Here is a 21802-nt window from a genome sequence, read left to right on the forward strand (position 1 = left end):
CTACTTCTTGTTAAGTGTGCCCTGAATATGTTCAGTTAAGTACCTATTTTTATGTAAATTGCAAAATGTTGAATAAGAATATGCTACATGAATTGTCTGCTTAATGAGATTTTCAATTTGTATACATTTGTTATAATACAAATATAGATTTGACACGTTAAAATGACTTGCTTGCAAAAAGGATTCTGCGCTATACAGCGTCTCATGCTACAGCCACCAACATAATGTTATCAGAACAGTTATTTTCCTTTGTTATTTCTCCAGCTTACTACATCTTCCTTTTCATCTGAGTTATTTTCCGGGGAAGTCTCACCACTGAATTCCCAGAGCTGTGTGCCTGAGTGTCTGCACTGTAACTCTGAGTCATCATAATACGTCTGACCCCATTCTCTTTGCCAGTTGTCACTGCACCGCCTACACAGCATCACCCTTTCTTTCTTTCTTTCTTTCTTTCTTTTTCTTCACACCAACAGTCACATTCACATGGCCAGAACCTCTAAAACGTGAATTTAAAAATCCTCTGTGATTTGTTAGATTATTCTTGTGCTAAAATAATCCGAAAGACCAGTTTACAAGCTATCAGAGGCTTCAACTGCATCTCACAGCCTTTTCCACCAAATGGAGCCGGATCAGTTTTCATCACATGGCCTCTATGTGGAACTTCAGTCATATTTGGCTGCTTTGATCCTTCTCTGCCCGTTCACTGACTCCTGTTTGATGACCTTTTACCTTTTTTTCAGTGGATCTCACTAGATGTTCTTAACCACCCACAGCCACATAAGAGAATCCCACTAGATACTGCTGGTGGTTGTTGCTGATTTAGGTTTGTCCACCAAGTGAGATTCTCATCATCCTGTCATTAAAACAAATAGTTCAGCAATAATATAAATTTGAAATTGCAGATTAAAATATCACACACGTTTGCCCTTAAACTGATTATTCCATTGCTGTGGAATCTGTTGGATTGTATGCCTGAACAACTCCATAATTGCACCATGATGCTTACATTCTTATTGGAGCAACACAATCAGACATGTAGACAGTGGAGAAAGTGTACAGTCTATCCTGCTCTTTGGATAAACGCTCATATGCCCATCCATTTCCAGCTACTCATCATTCAAAGCCAGAATAAAGCAACTCCTGCAGTCTGGTTCATGCTTTCTGTTTGGATTGATGAGATCAGTGAACAGCTTGACGTGGCTGACCTCGATAGTCAACATTTTCACACATTCATGAAAACGGTGCTTCTGAAAATGGCTTAGATGACAAAATGCTGAAATTCTGCCACTGTGGCCAAACAATCCAGTCATTTGACACACTCACTGCTGTCAGCTCAGAATTACTCAGGCTCAGACACTTGGCCTAAGTTTTATGGTTGCCTTGTTACAAAGAAACACATTAAATCAAATCCTGTATGAACTGAATCAGGCATGATGGATAATTTGCTTTGAATCATGTACTGGCCTACTAAAGCCACACAGTGACCTGACTTTTGTGTTTGTTTGCTGTCAAAGTTAAACTATCGTAATACAACTTAAAGCACAAGCAGATTCAGAGGTATAGTACATGTTTGTCTGACCTGCAACATCCAGGGCTGATAACTGGCTTCCAGACAGCGGAACACACAAACGAAAATCATCCGTACTACTCTTGATTTCGCCTAGCAAATTGATACGGTGCATCCCTCTCAATTGATTTGACTAGGCCCCGAAAAAATGTTAGTGCGCCCCTCATGGATGTTGCGCCTTATTGTTGTGATTTACGGTAACTTTTAGGTGTTTGGTATGAATGCCTGCCTGTTTGAGCATAAAATATATTCTTGAAATTTTATTATAATGCATCGTTTTTACTGAAAAGTTTTTGTGCTTACCAAGAATTGTCGTAAATAAGCCTGAAAACGGTTAAAATGCATATTTGTATGTCAAAACTTGTGCTACATGGATGACGTGTATGTGTGGGTCCTTCGCTCTTCCGGGTTTGTATAAACAGATCGCAGACGGAGCTGCCTCGCCCAAAACATGTGAGGTTTAGCCCTTTTTTCGTGTAATTTTTCAATGAATGCTTTTCGTATTCATTAGCTATAAGCAATATGTCGATAACGGCGTTTTCATTCTCTTCTTTAGGTCTAAAGTAACGTTTAAAATCACCCTGACGTCGGACCCCCGGCTGCCATACAAAGTGTGAGTCCACTGACAGCTCAGCACTCACGGCTATAACGGTGCATCCAGCTACATTTCGGAGATATTTAACAAATATTTAACATTTAAAATCACCGTTATCTCATTATTCTGTATTTGAGTCGGTTGCGGAAATAACAGCTGCCGTATTTAACTTAAACGCCGTAAAATGCATTCAGTAAGCGAACATCTGCCAGTGTAAAGCTGTGATTCATTTGCTGACACTAAATGCACCGGATAACTGTACCGTTTAATCACTGTTAACTTCCCCTTTTTATAGTACAGCTCTACGGCCCTTGGTGAGCTCCATTATGAATATATTGGACCGGACAGGGAGGCATCTGTAGGGTGTCATCAATGAAAATAATGTGACTTTGTCTTTCAATGATCAAACTATGAGGCCACTTTTGTGTCTTGTGACAGAACTGCAGCCTGAACAATACTACAAATGCACATCACTAAAATATGTACTATATTGATGTGTAGATGCATATTACTACAGGCTGATGTCTTTCGATCAGAACAGAACTCACAGACAAGAGGAGCAAAGGCAGAAATGATCAAATTCATGGCTAAATGAAAGATTGATGAAGCTTCTAGACACATTGTGGCTGTGTTACTTGTTTTAGCCCTTTCAATTAGCACCAAATCATAATATGTGATTTGCAGGTACTTTACATAGTAAGGTCAAATATTTTGCATATTATACAGGGAGACCAAACATTTCCCCCATTAGCAAACACTTGATGACAGCAGTCACAGTGGGAGTTTCAAAACACAGACATCAGTAAAATCAGTGGGTGGTCGTCCTATTTGGATAATAGGACTCATCATTTCCAGGAGTGCCACTTTGTGCAAAGGATAATCCATGTCTGCTGTGTTTTGTTACAAACAAGCACAGGCTGTTATAAGACAAATATTCAGCTTGGGAAAATCATTCAATTTAGTTTGCCACAGAATGTTTAATGACTTCTTTGCAATTATATATGTTTATTCAGGCTAATTAACAATTTTTTAAATTTCTAAATATGCAAATGAACTGTTTGACACATAATATATCTCCTAGCTGCCACTTTGTCTGAGTTACATATTGCCCTGTTATTCGCTATTCAGTTCAATTAATTTACATTCAGTTTAATTTATGTAATAGCAGCTCACAACATGGGTAATCTCAGAACACTTTACATAGTAAAACTTAACAATGTGAGATTACAGAGAGAAGCTCAATGATTCTTTTGCACAGCACTTGGTAAAAATGGGAAGAAGAGACTCCCTTTTAACAGGAATAAGCCTTCAGCAGACCCAGGCTCAGAGGAGAAAGGTAGCTGTGTTCCTCAAATCTAAAACATGCAGCTCAAGGGCCAGAAACTCGTGCAGAAAGTTACAGCAAGCGAGGGGATGGAGAGGACAAAACACAAACTATGGGAGAGAAGACACAAAGTTAATGATGTGTAGTGGGGGGTATACGTGGAGAGTGAAAGAGAGTAGAGCAGACAAGAGGTGCTCAGGTCATCACGGGAATCCTTCCAGCTGCCAAGGCCTAGAACAGCATAACTAAGGAATGGCTCGTTGTAATATGAACCATTCCATACTAGAGATTGACTGATTACTTGCCTGGCAAATTAATAGATTCAACATTCAGCATTTTTATAGTCATTGATGATGTAATTTTAGAAAACTGATTCCCTATAAGATAAAGTAATTTTAAAATGCGCTACTCTGACTCTCCTAGAGTCATTTGTCTCTGTCTGTAGTCACTCTGGTTTTGAGCAATTTCCTGCCCACAGCACAAAGTTACTGGTTTGGAAAGAGCCTGTCAACACTGAAAGATAAATATTGAGTTCTCTTTGATTAAACATATGGAAAACAAAAATGAAAGAAGGAATGTCAGCAAAGGTTTTTGTTATTCTAAATTTTGACACCAAAATTTGCATTTTACTGCAAATGTGCATCAGTTCCAAATATTGGTTATTGGTCAGTTTATCGAGAAGTCTTAAGCTTACAGTAACAAAATAACTACATCCAGTGGCTACATACATTGGTGAAATATTTGAAAACAACATTTCAAAGGATTTAACATCTCACCTTTGACTAGACCATTACATAATTCTCCATTTATTCTTTTTGAACCATTGCTGTGTGGATTTGCTAGTGTGCTAAGGATTAATATCCTATTAAAAGGGCCACTTCAGAAGGCCTTGCATTATCTTCAAGCACTTTTTCATATGACGCAGACCTGATAGTTGTATCTATGACTGTAATGCAATGCATACAGTGTGGGAATGAGCTATGCTGTTGCAGAAAACTATTATACCACAATAGGTTAAACACGTGTTGACATAAAGTGATAAAATCCGTCTGCGAAAACTGTGTGTCTTTTTAACAGACATTTTTCCACTCCATGCATTGGTCAGAATTTCCAACACAGCTTCAAGTAAGCGATTGCAAATAATTACCACCGTGCAGACTACTCTAACCTTAACGCGTTGACAGGTAGCTGTTTAACTAATGAGATCAGACAAGCCTCGCTGGAGTTGTTAATGTCTTAGCATGAACAAAGGGATAATAATGATAATGAAGTATCACATTAGTCCTGTCAGAGTACTGAATTTGAGCACATAATCATTCTGTGCAGTCACTTTCAAAAAAAAAATTACCACTCCTTCTCAGCTGAGATGTTATGCTGGTTTTCATAATATGACAAGTTTTCATGTTCAATCGTAAAGCTGAAGCTTCAACTTGTGCTTTGTTCCTCTCTTTGCTTCTCGCTGCTGTACTGGCTAAGTCGATTGAATTTGCCCTCCACCACCTCAGTTCCCTCTGCATTACCTTACTTGGCAGTTGCATTTCTGGCCTTGTGATTTTTTTTTCCTTTATCTTACATCTCAGTGAAATGCGCCTGTTGGTTTGTGTTTTGGAAGGTCTCTGCTCCCCACTGAAAGCCGCACTGCAGGATTCATTGGAGAAGTATCCAACTGAAACTGCATTGTGTGGAGCTGTTTATGCCACAAATGGTTTTGTAACCTCTAACAGAAAGGGCTCGAACAAAAGTAATGTTACACTAAATTTTGCTTTTGTTCTCTTGCTTCTCTGTGGAAGTCAAAATAAATTGCCAGCTCCAGAATTGTACTTCTGAGGCTGTTATGGTCTAAATGACTGAAACACTCAAGCAGCCATGTGCTTGTCAATCAAAAATCTGGTCATTTGGCAGAGAGATAGTCTTTATTTATGTGGTCCTTCTGCTTTAAAAAGTAGGACAGTTTGGAAATAAAGCCTGGATTTTATTGTGATAAAAATCTTGTTTATTGTTTGTTGCAGACTAAGTGTCCCAGAGAGCACACCATTCACGGCAGTTTTGAAGTTTGCAGCTGAGGAGGTAAGCTTGCTGTTTTTTCTGTAAAATCTTCCCTAAATACATATGGATATGCACCCATCAGCCATAACTATAAAACAAGTGATGTGTGACGTGAATAACGCTGATTATCATTATGCTGCTATGATAGAAAGGTGCCACAACAGACACTACATCACAGCTTGCTGTGTAGCTGCAGAACAGTCCAAGTACCCATGTTGACCCCTGTCCACTGAAAGTGTTAACAATGGGTACATGAGAGTCAGTACTATGGAGTAATTGAAGAAGGTGGCCTGGTCTAATAAATTATGGCAAAAAATGGCAGCAGGATGCACTATGTGAAAAATGCAAGCCATTGAAGGCAGTATGATGCGCTGGGCTATATTCTTCTGCGTAACTGTAGCTCCTGGAATTCATGCGGATGTTACTTTGACATGTACCACATGTCTAAACATTGTTGCAGACCATAACCAACCCTTCACAGCAACAGCATTCTCTTTCAGCAGGATAATGCAGCCTGCCACGCTGTAAACGTTCAGGAGTTTAAAGAACATGACAAAGAGTTCAAGGTGTTGACCTGGCTCTCATTTCAATTGAGCATCTGTAGGAAAAGTTCCGATCCATGGGACCTGCCTCAGAACTTTCACAGTTTAGATAATGTGTATCTAAGGCGTCTGTTAACACAAGACACCTTCAGAGGTCTTTGGAGTTCATGCCTCGACAGTTCAAAACTGCGTTGACAGCACAAAAAACAACTCCACAATATTACACGTCTGGTTTTAACCTTTTATGGGGCAAGTGATCATACTTGGTAACTTCCACACACATTAAATATCTGCCTAGTGAGGTCGAAAAGCATGTGGTTTTCACCCAGCCAATCTTCAACGATCACTCTACATTATAGAAAACAACATCGTGGCATTTGACCAATCAGCAGAGGCCTGGAACGTATAAAAATTTCTCTTTTCTCCAAAGTTGGAAAAAGACGGACTTGCGACTCGGTCCTCTTCCATAAATTCGGTTGAAACGTCACAACTAACCATGGTTAAGCTGATGAAACTCACATTTTACGGTTGAGTAGTTGTGCTAAGTGATGACATATACATTTCTTGGACTATATTTTTTGTTTGTTTATTTTCTTAAACCACTAATGGGCAAGGAACCATATATGGTAACTTCATTGACTTTGAATTTCAACATGAAAATAAAAAAAATTGAAAAAATTCACAAAAGTAAAAAAGTCTTACATACTCAAATAACACTCTAGGGTTGAGATTTTGAATTTCAAAGTATTTCAATGAGTGCCCTTTAAAGGGTTGATGGTGTGGCTGATTGATGTATAGTGCATGTGAAAATATACTTGAGGTCATTTACAAACAATATTGTGTATTGACAGTCCAGAGAGAGCACCGACAAGTTTATTCTTTAATATTCAACTCTGACAAACCTTCACAAAAAAAAAAAAAAAAAATCACTTTTGTCAGCCACAAGGTGAAAATCATTCTGTTTTGGTTTAGTTTGCTTTGTTTTATATCAGATATCACTGTGGTTTATGAAGCTTTATAATTAGGCTGATAGTTTCATTACCAATACTAAACCAACATGAAGTCTTGGTGCTGGGAGTGTTTTGGACACTGAATGTGATTTTACCATATTTTTTTCAGTCATCCAACCGACTTGTGTCTGATGGAAAGTATTCACCTAAGTTTTAATGAGTACATTTGTTTACACAAGCTGCATAATGTCTCCACGTGTCTCACACACTTCCCACACATAACCCAGAGCCTCTTTTTAAGCTTTGAAGTCTATTTTCTTCCATTTAATGTGTGTAAACAGACACAGCAGTGCTGAGGCAGAATACATCCTGATGGGGGACCAAAACTGCTGCTGAGGTGCTGATGTGCTGCTTTTACAATGTGTTGACAGGGTGCTAATTTGATTCTCTTATAGAGCAGCATCCTAAAGCAGCACCATTTTCATATCCTACTTTGCATGCAACAGACTAAGCCCTCTCTGCGGGATAGAGTTTAAAGGGAAAATTGTTTAACAATGATTTGTTTTGCACGGAATCACTGTTTGTCACTCGTAGATTAAAGTGTGATTGATGGAGTGACAGGAAAATTACAAGATAAATCACAAAACCTTTCCTTTACGACTAGCCAGAGATGGTTCCAATAAGGTATATTTTAATTGCAATAAATCATTCATTTCTAAACTAAACTGTATTTAAAGTGTATTGCTTGTGCTACCTAGCAGTAGTCTGGCTAGCTGTGCTTATATCTCCCTAGTGACAGACTGCTCCCTACATCTTTTCACTGCAAATCCCACCAGCCCACATCCTCTTCTGTTGAACGCTGAAGTTGGACATGTATTGTAACTGTGCTGAGTGATTTTCTTCCAGAATTTCAAGCGTGGCTATCTTTCCCTCAGGCTCTCTCTTAATTGTTTGTACGAGCGTGTGTGTGTGTGTGTGTGTGTGTGTGCCGGTGTGATTATGTGTGAAAACGCAAAACATTTGTGTGTCTGACAAGCGTGAAAGTTGGCAGACAAAAAAAAAAAACTGAAAACAAAATACACTACACTGCATTTTCTTTTCGCTTGTTTCACCAAGTTTGGTTCTGAAGCTCGTATTTTGAAGTTGTCACAAACAAAGTCAGGGACTGTCAGAGCGCTGACAGTGAAGCTTTCTGGGGTTTTTTTTTCCACACTGTGTCTTCAGACAAAATGAAATTGGGTTGTGACACGTCCCCGATTATTTAGCCAAAGTGTTTTCGCTGCCAAAATGTCAGGTGTCAGCGTCTGTTGTGATCATTTGTATCTGCTTCAATTTCTTTTACAGTTCAAAGTGCCATCAGCAACCAGTGCAATAATAACAAATGGTGAGTCTGGGGAGGGAGTAAAAACTGTTCAGATAATGATTTTGACACTTGAGAAAACACAGAGTGCAAAAGTGACGTGTTTACAAGCTTGACGGTTATTAAGGACTATTTTGCTCTTCTTCAGCGACAGTCTCATTCTTTTAGACCCCAAGTGTTTTGACAAGAAATGTTTGGAAACTTTCTAAACCTCAAGAAGAAGCTGCGAGGTTTTGAGGGAGCTTTGACAAAATCAGAGGGTGCGCACTGCAATGTTTGAATTGCAGTGTGTGGAAGGAAATAAACTGATGCTTGAAGTTGTCAAGTCAGATAATAATATATTGAGCAGTGAAAACAAGCATGCAAACTGCCATTTCAAAATATTGTCATCTTATTTTTGCATTTTTTTGTTAAAGTTAATATGGTAAAATTTGCAGTGTGTCTGAAATATATGGTAACTGCCATTTCCAAGTAAACAGAATATGTGAGACATGTTCAGCCAAAAAGAAAAAAAAACCCAAAACAAACACTGTTTCTGCCATATTCTGCCCTTCTCTTTTAAGCTGAGAACTCGGAAATGAAGTTAAAATGTTGCCTAAAATTCTCATCATCTTTCTGGCTTCCATTGCTGTGAAGGTTTTTCATTACAATATTCTATCTACATTATCAGACATAAAGGTTCGTTAATATAGTCTCAACTAGGAGCTTTTATCTGTAACATGTGAGCATCGTGTGGAAGACAACATTTATTGATTTACTGAGTTCGGTTTTGATCAGCAAGCAGCTAAGTGGGACTGATACTCAACGCACAGCAGTTGTAAGTAATTACTGCTTTTCCTTCTGCTAAAAGTTGAGCTTAAGGAGCAGGCGATCTATAACCTTTACTGATATTTATAGCACACACTGGGCTATAATTGATCCAGTATTTTAAATGCACATTAGAAAAGAGTCAGCTTGCCAATTAGCACATAGATGGTTATTAAAGGTGAAAGATTATACAGTTGAAAAGTCATCTTCTTCTACTGCTACTAGTAGTAGTTCAGAATTTAGTTGAAATATGATTATTTCATTTAATTGTTTCAAATGTAACTTAAAATATTTAGGTTGAATTTAACAAAATTTAAGTAATATCAACTCTGACTTGCAAAATAGTGGCATATCAGAAAAGAGTTTATACCACTTGTCAAACAGATGCACGTCTAAAATAATCTGAACCTGACAAATATTCTATTGGATTCATCCCAGTACATGACATTTTATCAGTCTTGTAACAGCAGTCGTGATAATCACCAGAACAAATTGCAGCAAATTGTCTTAGTGGGTGTTGGAAGGAAAATTGTTGGTTTATTCATTGTTTGTGAGCTATTAAACTGCACGGTGCCACATAAAAACTGCAGCTTTTTTTTTTTTTACTCTGTACTGACGGTGTTAGCCAACAGAGGATAATAAGATTGCAGAACAGCCACTCACAGTATGTCTAATGTATTGTCTTGCATATTCCAAGTCTTAAAAAGATGACATTTTTAGGCAGCTGTGGGAAAGTATTGGAGTGTTTCCAAATATCACTGAGATAAGACTGTTGTTAAAACTGCTGAGATACGACGACTGTGTCAAACATGAGCCTCGGTATTATCAGAATTAATAACTACTCTGTTGTTATTTTAGATAGAATTCCCTGCTGTTGAAACATGCTGTCATTTTTGTTGCCAGTGCATTGCTGTGTATAAACTGGTGATGTTGGAGATTATCTTTTGCATTTCTTTGCAACCTGTTCGCATAACAATCTACCCTGTCTTACATTGCGTTTTCCCTTTTCCTTCCATGTTTATCTTGCAGATGGAATAGGAATCAATCCTGCCCAGACTGCAGGTGAGTTGTTCTGCAGTTTTGTAGCCCGTGTCACAAGTGTAATCTTTGAAAAACTACTTTTGTTTCCACAGAAATAAAAAAAAAAAAAACACCTTCTATGCCTATGTTCTATGCCTCCACTACAGCCACTCTGGTGGTGTAAGTTGGTTTCTTTCCTTCTATTCATTCCTGTTAAGGTGCTTGAAAGCCTAATCAACCTCGAGGCTTTCTTTTATGCTCTTTACCACTTGTCACTGTGCTTTCATCAAAGCATTAATAACCTAAGGCTTTAATAGAGAACTTGAACAAAACATGTTTCATAATGCACTTTGGTTATTCCACAGGCATTGGTTTAATAGTAGAAATGATTAATCTGATAAATCCCCCAGAGGCATTTGTCTCTGTGGGCGGTTCCACAAAGACAGCAGAGAAAAAGTAAGGCTTAATATGAAAAGTTTTACCTGAGGAGACGTAACAAATTGATCTGGGATCAAGCAGTTCCAGCTAATGTAATTAGGATTTTTTTAAGTCAGGTTTTAACAATCAAGTTGTTATTCATGAATAAATAATAAATATGGGCTCTAATTCACAAATAATTCCAAAGTTTGTCGTCTACCTGAAGGCTACTACACCTTTCAGGACCTGCAGTAGGATGAACCCATTTGCTCTCTGTTTGGGCAATTTGACTCTGATTGAATTTTGCACTTGATTATTTGCAATTTGAAACTTTGGAATTGTTTTAAATGTCACTCTACTAGCTCAAAACTGTAGTAATCCAAATTTAAGGCCACATATGACAGGAAGGAACTATTGATTCTGAGTAGGGCTGAATGATATGGAGAAAATATTTACTTGTGATTTTTCTGGCAGATATTGTGATTTGATTTGTGGTATTGTTTTTAAAATCAGTTCAATATCTACTGTGTAGTACATTTAAAACGTGATGGAGAATTACCACATGCGTTATCATGAAAAGTCTGACTGTCACACAAGGAGGACATTCACACATTTTTGCAAAACGATTGACAGAATAGTTAAAACCCTGCGTCAGATGTGTTGCATAATTTCTGTCCTAAATTGCAGCCTGTACACTTTGCTAATTGCTTTGTTTTAAATCGCTATCTTGATTTAGATTGAATAATCATTCACTCCTAATTCAGACCATAACGGAGACATGCATGATAATGAAAGTCAAAATGTTGCAAAAAGAAAGGCCAAAACAGTTACCACTAATGTTACCAGCGTAGCAAACTATTGTAGTGACTGACTCTGAGATGGGCAGTAGTGAAAACTGATGCTGAAGGCTAAAAGGCGGTTTTTCAGAAGGGCAGAAGTGTCATGACTCTCCCTGAGGAAGAATTTTTAAACTTTTTTTTCTATGCCTGATCTGTCCCTAACCCGTAGATGGTGTAATATAGCATTGTAATGCACAGATTTATTGCTATTACCCTTGCTGAAATAGCATTCTACATTTATTGTGGTGCTCAAAACTGCATTACATCAGCGCTAAAAGGGAAAAAAGGCATTTATGGAGGCAAGTTGGACTTAAATCTCCAAATGAAAATCCCTGCTATAAGACTGAGTTACTGAAGTGATACTAATTTACCAGAAAAAACTCAGTTTGAGCAAGAATCATAGGGATTAGTCTGGAAATAGACTTTACCGATTTAACAAATAAAAATGAAAAGCACAGAGAAGCAGTCTTGAATGCTTAGTGGAATGAAAAAGTGACCTCTGACTGGGGGCGAAGAACATGCAGCAATTTGTTTAGTCAGAATTCATTTGACTTCAGATTCTCACTTTATTGCCCACGTGAATCGCTTTTTCTTCTGTGTCAGCCTCCTTGGTGTTTCCCTGAGGTTTGTGCTTAATATGGAGCCCACCTTCTCCTTATGTAAGTCATCATTCTCATCCAAAACTGGTAACGGATGACTGAGTTTTCTGCATAGAGCACTATACGGTAATGCCGGTTTTGACCGAAGGCGAAATTGGGTCTTTTCTGCTAAGAATAGAAGTAGTGGTGGGCATTCAAAACATCTTTTTATCTGTGTTACACTCATGCTGTGTGCTGCCAAGAATAGCCTCAGATCAGACACCTCTGTCAGATTGCCTCTTTTCACCCACTGCATTCACTCTACCTCGTGTTCAGAGGATTGAGTACACAGTGGAGATTGATCTGGTGTAATCTTACAATTTCTTCTGAATAAGGACAATACCACATTTTTTTTCTGTGGCATAATAACAAAGGCGCACAGTCCCTAACTGCTCTGGGAATGAGTTATACATGTATGAGCTCAGCATGGTTGCTGTTTGAATGAGAAAATGAATGAATGAAATCGGTGTCTGCAGTTGCATAATGCAATATAAAAAGTTATTCAAATGATTTTGCGCTTTTGTGTGTTCATTAAAATCCACTGTTTTCCTGAATAAATGGTTAATCTAGACAAACTGAAAATCAGGAATTTTTACTTTCTATCTGACATCTCTTTGACTTTAATTTGAAATCCTTCATATAATCGTAATTTGAAAACCTGAGTTGTGTGCAACTTGAAATTAGAGATTGCATATTCTTGACGATTAAGGTTGAAGCTGATCAGATATCAAATCAGTTGCTGAAAGAAGTAAAAATTTCCCCCCTGACTGGTGTGTTAGCTTGTTGTTGGCAGCGTTAGTGACAATAAAACCCCTTATTAAAGCGCACTGCTTATAAACTGTGATCTTTATAAGGTGCTCTGTCCTGTGTTGCAGGGAATGTGTTTCTAAAGCACGGCTCAGAGCTTCGCATCATTCCCAGAGACAGAGTGGGAGGACAGGGAGACTGATGCTGCTTTTCCTCGTTCACATCATAGTGACTCACAGCAGAATCATATAACACTTGAGACCCAGGAAACACCTCAGCGTGTCGTATTTATTTTCTGGCCCACAACTGACAGCGACTCGCATAAGACAATGTATATTCAAGTTATCAATGACGTGCAAATCTGTTTGTATGTTCCCCTGTGTCTTAGTCAGGTACAAAAATTTGAAGTAACATCAAGAGAGAGAGAAACCAAATAATTAACATACACAAACACAGCAGCTGTGGCATCATGGGAAATATTTTAGCTAAGATTAACAAACAACATGGACAACAGCAGCTTTTGTATCTTTGTAAATGACAATAAACAAAATGACTAACAGGACATGTCTGTTTTGCTGTGTACTTTTGTTTTTATTAGCATTGTGAGTCCATCGGTGTTAGTTTTTTGTTTGTTTGTTTGTTTTTTTTACATAAAACATGATTTATAAAACCATCGTCACTTCATTAAATGATTGCTAATGTTCACAGTACTTACTCTTTTTTTTTAACGTCAGACACTTGTCAGACAAGTATTCCTCACACATAATAGATTTGCATTATGGATCTGTTCTGAACTTGTATTGTGGACCACATTCTGTATCTTCATATAAAAGTATAAAACTATTAAATTGAACTGTGCGAACAAATGGATCTTTGCTGCCCTCTGTCAGGTTCAGTTTGCACCCCCCTAAATTCCTTGACTTGGATTTCGAGCCATGTGTTTGTGCATCTTCACAGAACACATGTAGAAAGTCTCCATTGAGTATGTTCATTATGAAGTGATGAGCAAGTATTGAGATAACAAGGCAGGCATCCAGAAAGCTTCAATTAAACTGCACAATGTGCTCCAGAATGTGTCACAATAGCTTTTTTTCCACAACAATTAACACTGATTTTCAACTGGGAAATAAATGTTAAGTGTTTGCATTCATTTGTTCTGTGTTTTTTTCTCTTGATAATTAAAAAAAAAATCAGTGGACAAATTATTTACTTTCATATCGGAGTCTGTAGATGACTAAAGACCAATATGTGGACCAGTTGTTTTCTGTGAGATGTGCTTTATTGTTTCTCAAACTGATTAATGCGAATAAGCAGTTTATTCTCCCCGCCACATTAATCAATATCATCTGAGAAGGTCTGAATCATTTGTTTCAGAATTGGTTCTCCTTCTCCACCGTGGAGAAACCAAAAGAAAAAATAGATGCATACTTGGTAAAGAAAAATAGGCCTGAGAGAATAATGGAGCGTACATGCAGTAATACACCAGAGAAAGCTCACAATCCATTAAGGATGCAGACTCCAATGGGGGAGGAGCACAAATGGATTTTCTCATTTATTTTAATCAAAGTCACTGCTGGGCACATTCACCAGAAATTTACTTTTGTAATGGGAAGACTGCAGAGTGCCCAGAATGCAGCAGCTGTTATCTATTGCAGTGGAGGGAAGCGGTGGTCTACAAATTGCCTAATTACTCCATATATTTGCAAAACAATATTTGATTCCACTCAATGTGGGTACATGAGCGAGGGAAAAAGTTCAAATTTTTAAATTCTGTTTGGAAAAGTTCCCTATTCTGTGAATGGTCGTCTTTTTAAGTGCTGACTATACAAGAAAAAAGATTACATGGATCTATTTAAATAAAAAAATTAAGTAACCAGCTCATTTGACATCCTCTGAATTTGTGCTCTTTAAGGCATGAAATTAAAATTTCATGCTTAATTAAAGTGTGTGCTACGGTTTAATATTTATGAGAGAGATGGTTTAAAAATGCCTCATAATTACATTGCAGCTTTCTGTCCTGTGCCAGCTGCAGGATGTTAGACTGTTCTGACTAAATCTCCACGAAGAGGAGAACTTCTTCTTCAGATTAAAGCATAGATACAGTCTGTGGGTTCGCCTCCGTATCAGCAGTAGCATCAGTCCAGGTTCTGCTATCTGCTGTCTCTACTGTCCTCCAGACAGGTGCCACATTAGACGACGGCCGGAGAGTTTCCGTGGGAGAGAGTGAGGAGGGAATTTATATGCAGCTATGGATTGATTCATCATTTTTGATGCCAAATGGAGGAAGTGAGAGGAGGTGTTTTAGTAGGTGGGCAACTGTGCTGCTTTTAACTCAGCATGAAACACTCAGCCACTTGTTGAAACACTCTGCTGTTTGCACATTTATTCAAACTGTGTTACAGAGCCTTAATAGAGGGAGAATCAGTGTTTGACACGTCAGTATTTGTTTCAGTGTGATTTACAGCTGTATTTTCTGAAACAATAGGAGAAGTTTGATTGATGCTGACACACGAGAAGAGATACAATTCATATGATAACCACTGATCCTGACAAAGAGCAAACTTGTCACACTGATTGATTGGATTGTCTTGAACTAAGTTAGAGAACGGTTTGAAGTCTCTTTACTCTGCTGATTTGAAAATGGCAGACATGCAGAGGAGCAGGGAACATGAGGCTGACATGGGGACGACAGAGTTGTATTGATCGGCTGTGTGTGTGTGAGGAACCAGATAGGGAATCAACTCCACTTGCCATAAAATGGGCTCTCCCGTGGACTACTCTGTCTGCTTTCCCCCCAGTCTTTCCCACCGCTTTATAAATGACATGTTGAGTTTGCACCTTGGGCTCCCATTAGAGGCAGCCAATCTAAAATGAAATCAGAGTCTCAGCGTGGATAACAGCATCACCGCGGCCACAGGTCAGTGAGCCAGATAAAGAATTGGGGAGCCGAGGCATTGGAGACAGCCTCCCTCTGACAGCACATCCAACTTATTTTCGCTCCATTCTCACACATCAGTCACTCAAACATGTGTAACACGCAGCTGTGTGTTCAGTCTGTGTCCCACTGAAGCTAGAACCTCGATCACCACATGAGCACACCCAGGTAGCATCACACCTCAGGGATACTGACAAAAAGCCATCTGAGGGCCACATCAAGATTATTTAATAATGGGAATGACCTAATTCTGCCCCCTTCTGTTGTAAATTTAGTATAGCAGCTGGAGGAAAGCCCTCTGTGGAGGAGCACAGGCATGCTTGGACTGCTCTCTTCAGCTGAATATCCTACAGTTAAATCTTGATGGAGAATAGATATTCAGGCAACAAGCATATTTAGACATGCTGCAATTTCCTCTAATTCAGCACACATCCCTGCCAAAAGTCACATTTTTTATCTGAGCATCTGATGTCCTTCAGGCTAAACTGAGTCGGATAATGGGCTTTAAATTGAGGTTGCATTATCTCTTGGTTTTCAAATATTAAAATACACCCAATGCCAGGTGTTGTCTTTCTCAGTGGTGCATGTTTTTACATAAATGTTCATCATTGTTTGAAATTTTCTGCATCTTTGACAAGAATAATTTGTCATTTTTACTTAAATGTACGCTTAACATTTGTTGTTTTCTTCTTAAATGGTAAGGCATTTGTATAGGTTATGAATATTAATATCCAACCAATATGTTTGAAAATCTACAAATGTATCATCTAGAGCAGGGGTGGGCAAACTTTTTGGCTCAGGTGCCACATTGAGTTTTGAAATTCGACAGACGGGCCAGGCCAGCATCAGATGGATGGAGATTGTGCAAACTAATATGAATTACATGTTAAAGACATTACTGACAAAGTAAAGAAAACTCACATTCAGTTTTCGTGGAAACAGTGTTGCTGGTTACCCTTTTTTGCCAGTGCATCAAAGTCCGGTATCAATTTGGTTGTGGCAATTCTCAGGATAGATCTGAGGTTTTCATCAGTTAACTGGGATCTGTGGTGTGCTTTGTTGAGGTTCATCACGCTAAACAGCTGCTCACACACGTAGGTAGGTCCGAACAACACCAACATCCTTTGTGCCATCTTCCAAATGTTTGGAAACGAGTTTTACGACTGGCTTCACGACATGATCAAGATGCAAAACAGAAAACCCACGCATGCACAGGGAGAACATGCAAACTCCATGCAGAAAGATCACGGGAAAGCCGGGACGTGAACCAGGGACCTTCTTGCTGCAAAGCAAAAGTGCTAACCACTACGCCACTGTGCAGGTCGGAGCAAAAGAAGCTTAAAATCAAAAACGATTTGATAGTAGAAACAATGAAAATATGGTCGACAATACAAAAGAAATTAAATATATCAAGCTCTGTAAGTAAAGCAACAAAAATAGCCAAAAACCCAGACTTTGTACCAGGGACTATGGATGCAGGATTTAAGAAATGGGCTAACAAGGGGTTAATATATATAGCACATTTTTTTACAGGGCCAATATTGGAATCATTTGAACAACTCAAACGGGAATTTAATCTACCAAATAATGATTTTTATAAATATTTGCAATTGAGACACTATCTCCAGAAACATAGTGAATGGGAAAGAATAAGCAAAGACCCAAAAGGTGACTTGTGACCTGGCTATCTGATGAGTTCATGGACATTTCTTTCTGCTCAAATGTCTCTCTTTCCTGGTCCTTTGCTGTTTTTTTGTTTTTTTGTTTTTCTTTGACAGTTACATCTGTAGAATTGAACATAAACTGAAGATTGTCCCATCACCCAAATCTTTTTCTTTCCCATTTGTGAAACAAAACAATCCTTATTTTCTTTCTGTGATAGGACTGTTCACACCGACTACATGAATGTACCTATATAACAGATACTGTCATACTCTAACCTTACTGTAGCCTACTCTTCTAGTTGTGTACTAGATGATACTAAACTTAAAAGCAGCAGTCACATGTACTGTGTTTTGTTGTTATACCTAAGTATTGCTAATATTACCAAATAGGACAATTTAGTGAATTCTTCTTATCAGTATAATGGGGATAAATGATGCATTATGGGCTCAAAGCAATTCATTTGATGTACACTAGGTTTTTCATCCAATGACAAGAATGGACTGTGATTTTACAGCACCTGCATTATTCAAAGAGAAAACTGTCCAAGATCTGAAAACCTTTGAAAGCTGTCGAACTAAACGTTTTTTCGCCTTTAAGTTAAGTGGTCTCCTAAATCTGTTGAGGCAGTCCTACAGCTAATCTTTTATAATCCTCTCTTTCTTTCTATCTCTTCTCTCCCTGCACCAAGTTTCTGCACTAATGTGTAGAAAGGGCTTGTGGGAGTATTAATAAATCACTTGGAGAGTGTATTTTAAGGACACAACAGCTGCTGGCTCAATTTTGTGTGTGTTATGTCCATACAGCTTGGTCAAAGCAGAAGGAGCACATCTGAGCTTTAGTCTTACTTTTCCAACAGTAGCTCATTTAGGCTCAGTGATGGCACGCTGGGAGTGTGTGCAGGCAGACTGATAGACTATAATTTAGAGCTCCACAAATACTTTGGAGTGGATTGGACACTCATGGTGTTGAGATAATAAATCCTTTGGTCATCCCTGGGCTTTTTCTTGAGCACAACCATTAGACTTTTTTTTTCTAAAATGGAATTTTGACATACATTTACTTTTCTTTTAGGATTAATTGTAATCACTATGGTGGTCCTTTAAAATTGAGTGCAACCATTAGACCACATTTTGTTGTTAGTCACCAAAAAAAAAAAAACTGAAAAACTATTCACACAATTCTAATTTGCCTCAAGTGTAGTTTTGTGTTAAGTTCTAACTAGCAAATGCAAACCTGAGATACTAAATGCGACAAAACAAAATGTAATTAAACATTAGGTTGCAGAATAGTCATTGTGAGTATATAAACTTAGTAAAGTTGATATTTAGTTCAAAGCAATGTTGTATATTCAAAAAGAGCGCGTGCTAGCAGAACTGTAGTGTAGTCTTGAATTAAACATAAACATAATGTCAAAAGGAGTTATTATAACAGCCATGAACAAAGCTGGAAATGGCACTAAATATTCAAAATGCCGATGCTACTAATCACAAGACTTCCAAATGTTTCCCCTACACATTTGCTACTGTGAGGAAAGTCATTACAAACTGAAGTAAATACTGTCTTCTGTAACCTACAGCTTATATTTTGGGATCGGCACAGCCTCACACAGAAATCCTTCACATCACAATCTTTTGGTAAATTATGCAAGTATCACTCAAAACGTATAAAATTTTGGAAAGTTTTCACTGAAAACTCTTTCTATTATTGCTCACATTCATCTATAAACATGACAGGCTTAGAGGGCTGCTCTGATCCTACACATGAAGTTCAGTTTACTTATGAACATTATTATTCAGCCTGTGAAAACGACTGTATGATATCATCTATGATTCAGTAGAGAGATAAAGATACAAACTGGAGGTGTGGGGTTTTTTTTCATGCAGGGAGATGCTGAAGATGTGCCTAAGTGGTTAAATCCAGCCTTCATCACCGCCTGGTAAAGTTAATCCCATTGTGGGAGGCTTATCTCTCTGCTGGAGAGTGTCAGAGGCGGGAGGCTGGAAGGTTAAGCGAGGCAGGTCATCCTCCGTCTTGTGAATTTAGCTTTGTGAGTGTAGACTGGTTAGATCTCGACAGGCTGAATCGTCCACATTAAATTAAAATGTACTTTCAGCGAAACCTTGAGGCAGTATTGTTTATTGTAGACATCATATATAGAGATTCTATTTTTCTTTGCTGTGTGTGTCTTTGTTTAAGCAGCTATTCCTCATCTTTCACTTCTTCGTCTCCCTGTGCAGTGCAAGTTCGTCCAAAGTACTACAACTTTCACCCAGCTGAGTGTGTTTGCCGCACAGCTACAGTGAAATCTAATGTGACTGCTGATAAGATAAAAGCATTAAAGTCACTGCCTTGAGCAGTCTCTCTTCAGTAGAAGTGCTGCACTGATATTAAATGTCACAGACTGTGTGTGCAGTGTGTATATGTGTGTAGAGCAAATGTTGGTGGACAAGGAACAGCTCATTGGAACAGAGGAAAGAAAAGAAGGGGAAAGGTGTCATACAGAGGGCTGTTAACCTTCAAACCAGCTGCACAGTCTGCTCTGACTCTTAGCTCAGCTATGACGGCCCAAACTTTGTAATTAGGCTCTGCGGCTGCAACGGTGCCACTTTCACACAGTTTCTGTGAAGGATTCATCTCTACAAGGTGAACAAACACAGTGATCAATGCCTGCAATGTCCGATGTCAGCATGCAAATCCTCACTGAAATTCGGTGGAACATGGACTGTTTTTGTGTGTGTTTGTGTATCATCTGCGGTCTTTGATGCCTCTCTACATCGTTCTTAATACCCCCCGTGCTGATAATATGGTAACGCTCTGATTCTGTTTACTACTCTCAGCCTTGAGCCAGCAGCAGCATTAATAGCTTCACCATGATCAGTATAAGTAAATCACTGTAGCGTAACACTGGCATGCCTTATGGATCAAAAATTTAGGAAAGAAAAAATTCTGTTATGACTCAGAACTCACTAGTGGATGTTTTCTGTTCATTCCAATGTGATAAATGTCAACATCTGATAATCTTTAGCATTGATTCCTGAGATGCTGCACCACTCTTTACCACCAGAGAGCAGTAGTCTATTAAAAACATAATAGTGTCTGGCCTTTTAGATGGAAATCTAAAAGACAAATTTAAAATCCTTAAACTGCTATATTCAGATTTAAAGTGAACAAACGTGTTTCTCATCCTACTGAGATGCTTTGATGATACAGTAAGACAGCAAACACTGTGCAAGATACTGTGACAGTGTTCATACAGCCTTAGTTGGATCAGTGTAGCTAATTATTTCTGCTTTTTCTTCAGGAATATTTGGAATATAAACACCTTAATTTGTTCTTCTCTGTAGGAATTTTATTCTTATCTGTATGTATGTTACAAAGGTTTCATATAAAAAACAGAAAACAATGAAAGTCTTGGATATATTGAAAGAACAATGTTTTAAAAAGTCTTCTTTTCTCTTCTCCTCTCTTCTCATATTCATCTTTGATCTATATAACACGGATCCACTGTAACGAGAAAACTGCTGCAGAAAGTACTCTAACTCATGTTCACCTCCAACGAGCCAAAAGAGCTGACAACAACCGTTGCAAATTGACACTGCCTGCAGGGCTGAGGGCTGAGTGCTTAGTGTGATGTGTGATGGAGTGTGGCAGGCTTGTCCCTTATTAGACTCATCACCTCTGTAAAATCACATGAAATAGAGAAAATACGCCCTGTAGGGGGCATGTCACGAAGCCAACCAGCCGGAAAAAGTTTCACACTCAAGCTGTAAACAAGTCATTAATGCCGAACAGTTTAGTCTACTGTCTCTTTTGAAGTTATGGTAAAAGTCTCACCGGTGAACGTCAAGTTATGAAACACAGGATTTTGCAAAAGTACAGCACCTGGCATACCTGAAAGGAACTGATGCAAATGAGGGCCTTTTTCAAAAGCCAGAAAGGAGCAAAGTTGCTCATGGAAAGATTTCCTTTTCTCAGTTTTCAAGGCAATCAGTTGGCAACAAATTCACAGATACAACAGATATTTACCCAATTCTCCTCTAATTCATAATAGCACCCTTGTTTCTGTAACTGAAAGGCAAAAGTCTACACCAGCATTGTCAACTGTAATGGAAATGAGTGTGTGAGACGCAGGAACAAACTGGCAGTTTCACCAGACGGTAAACATTAACCAGAATGGCACTTTGTGTAAACTCACATGGTCATTGTGTTGATGATTACAGAGCAGCGGCGGCGCTAACATGTCTGTTTGGAGAAAAGGGGTTCCTGGTGTGTCGTCTGAATGCCTACATTTTCACGACTGTAATATGGGAACAAAGACAGACCAGATGTCAATCTGTATGCATTTGCATG

At 38.5% G+C, this 21802-nt stretch overlaps 1 protein-coding gene across 1 annotated transcript; it reads left to right on the top strand.

The window, feature by feature from the left end:
* Positions 1 to 1921: 1921 nt before the first annotated feature.
* Positions 1922 to 13414, top strand: ufm1 (ubiquitin-fold modifier 1). The gene is made up of 6 exons (XM_023266495.3): positions 1922 to 2020; positions 2124 to 2180; positions 5496 to 5553; positions 8369 to 8408; positions 10221 to 10253; positions 12981 to 13414. Coding segments are annotated over exons 1-6 (264 nt in total). The 5' UTR covers positions 1922 to 2018; the 3' UTR covers positions 13055 to 13414.
* The last annotated feature ends 8388 nt before the right edge of the window (positions 13415 to 21802 follow it).

The sequence above is a fragment of the Amphiprion ocellaris genome, chromosome 14 (assembly GCF_022539595.1).
Source record: "Amphiprion ocellaris isolate individual 3 ecotype Okinawa chromosome 14, ASM2253959v1, whole genome shotgun sequence".
Taxonomy (NCBI): Eukaryota; Metazoa; Chordata; class Actinopteri; family Pomacentridae; genus Amphiprion; species Amphiprion ocellaris.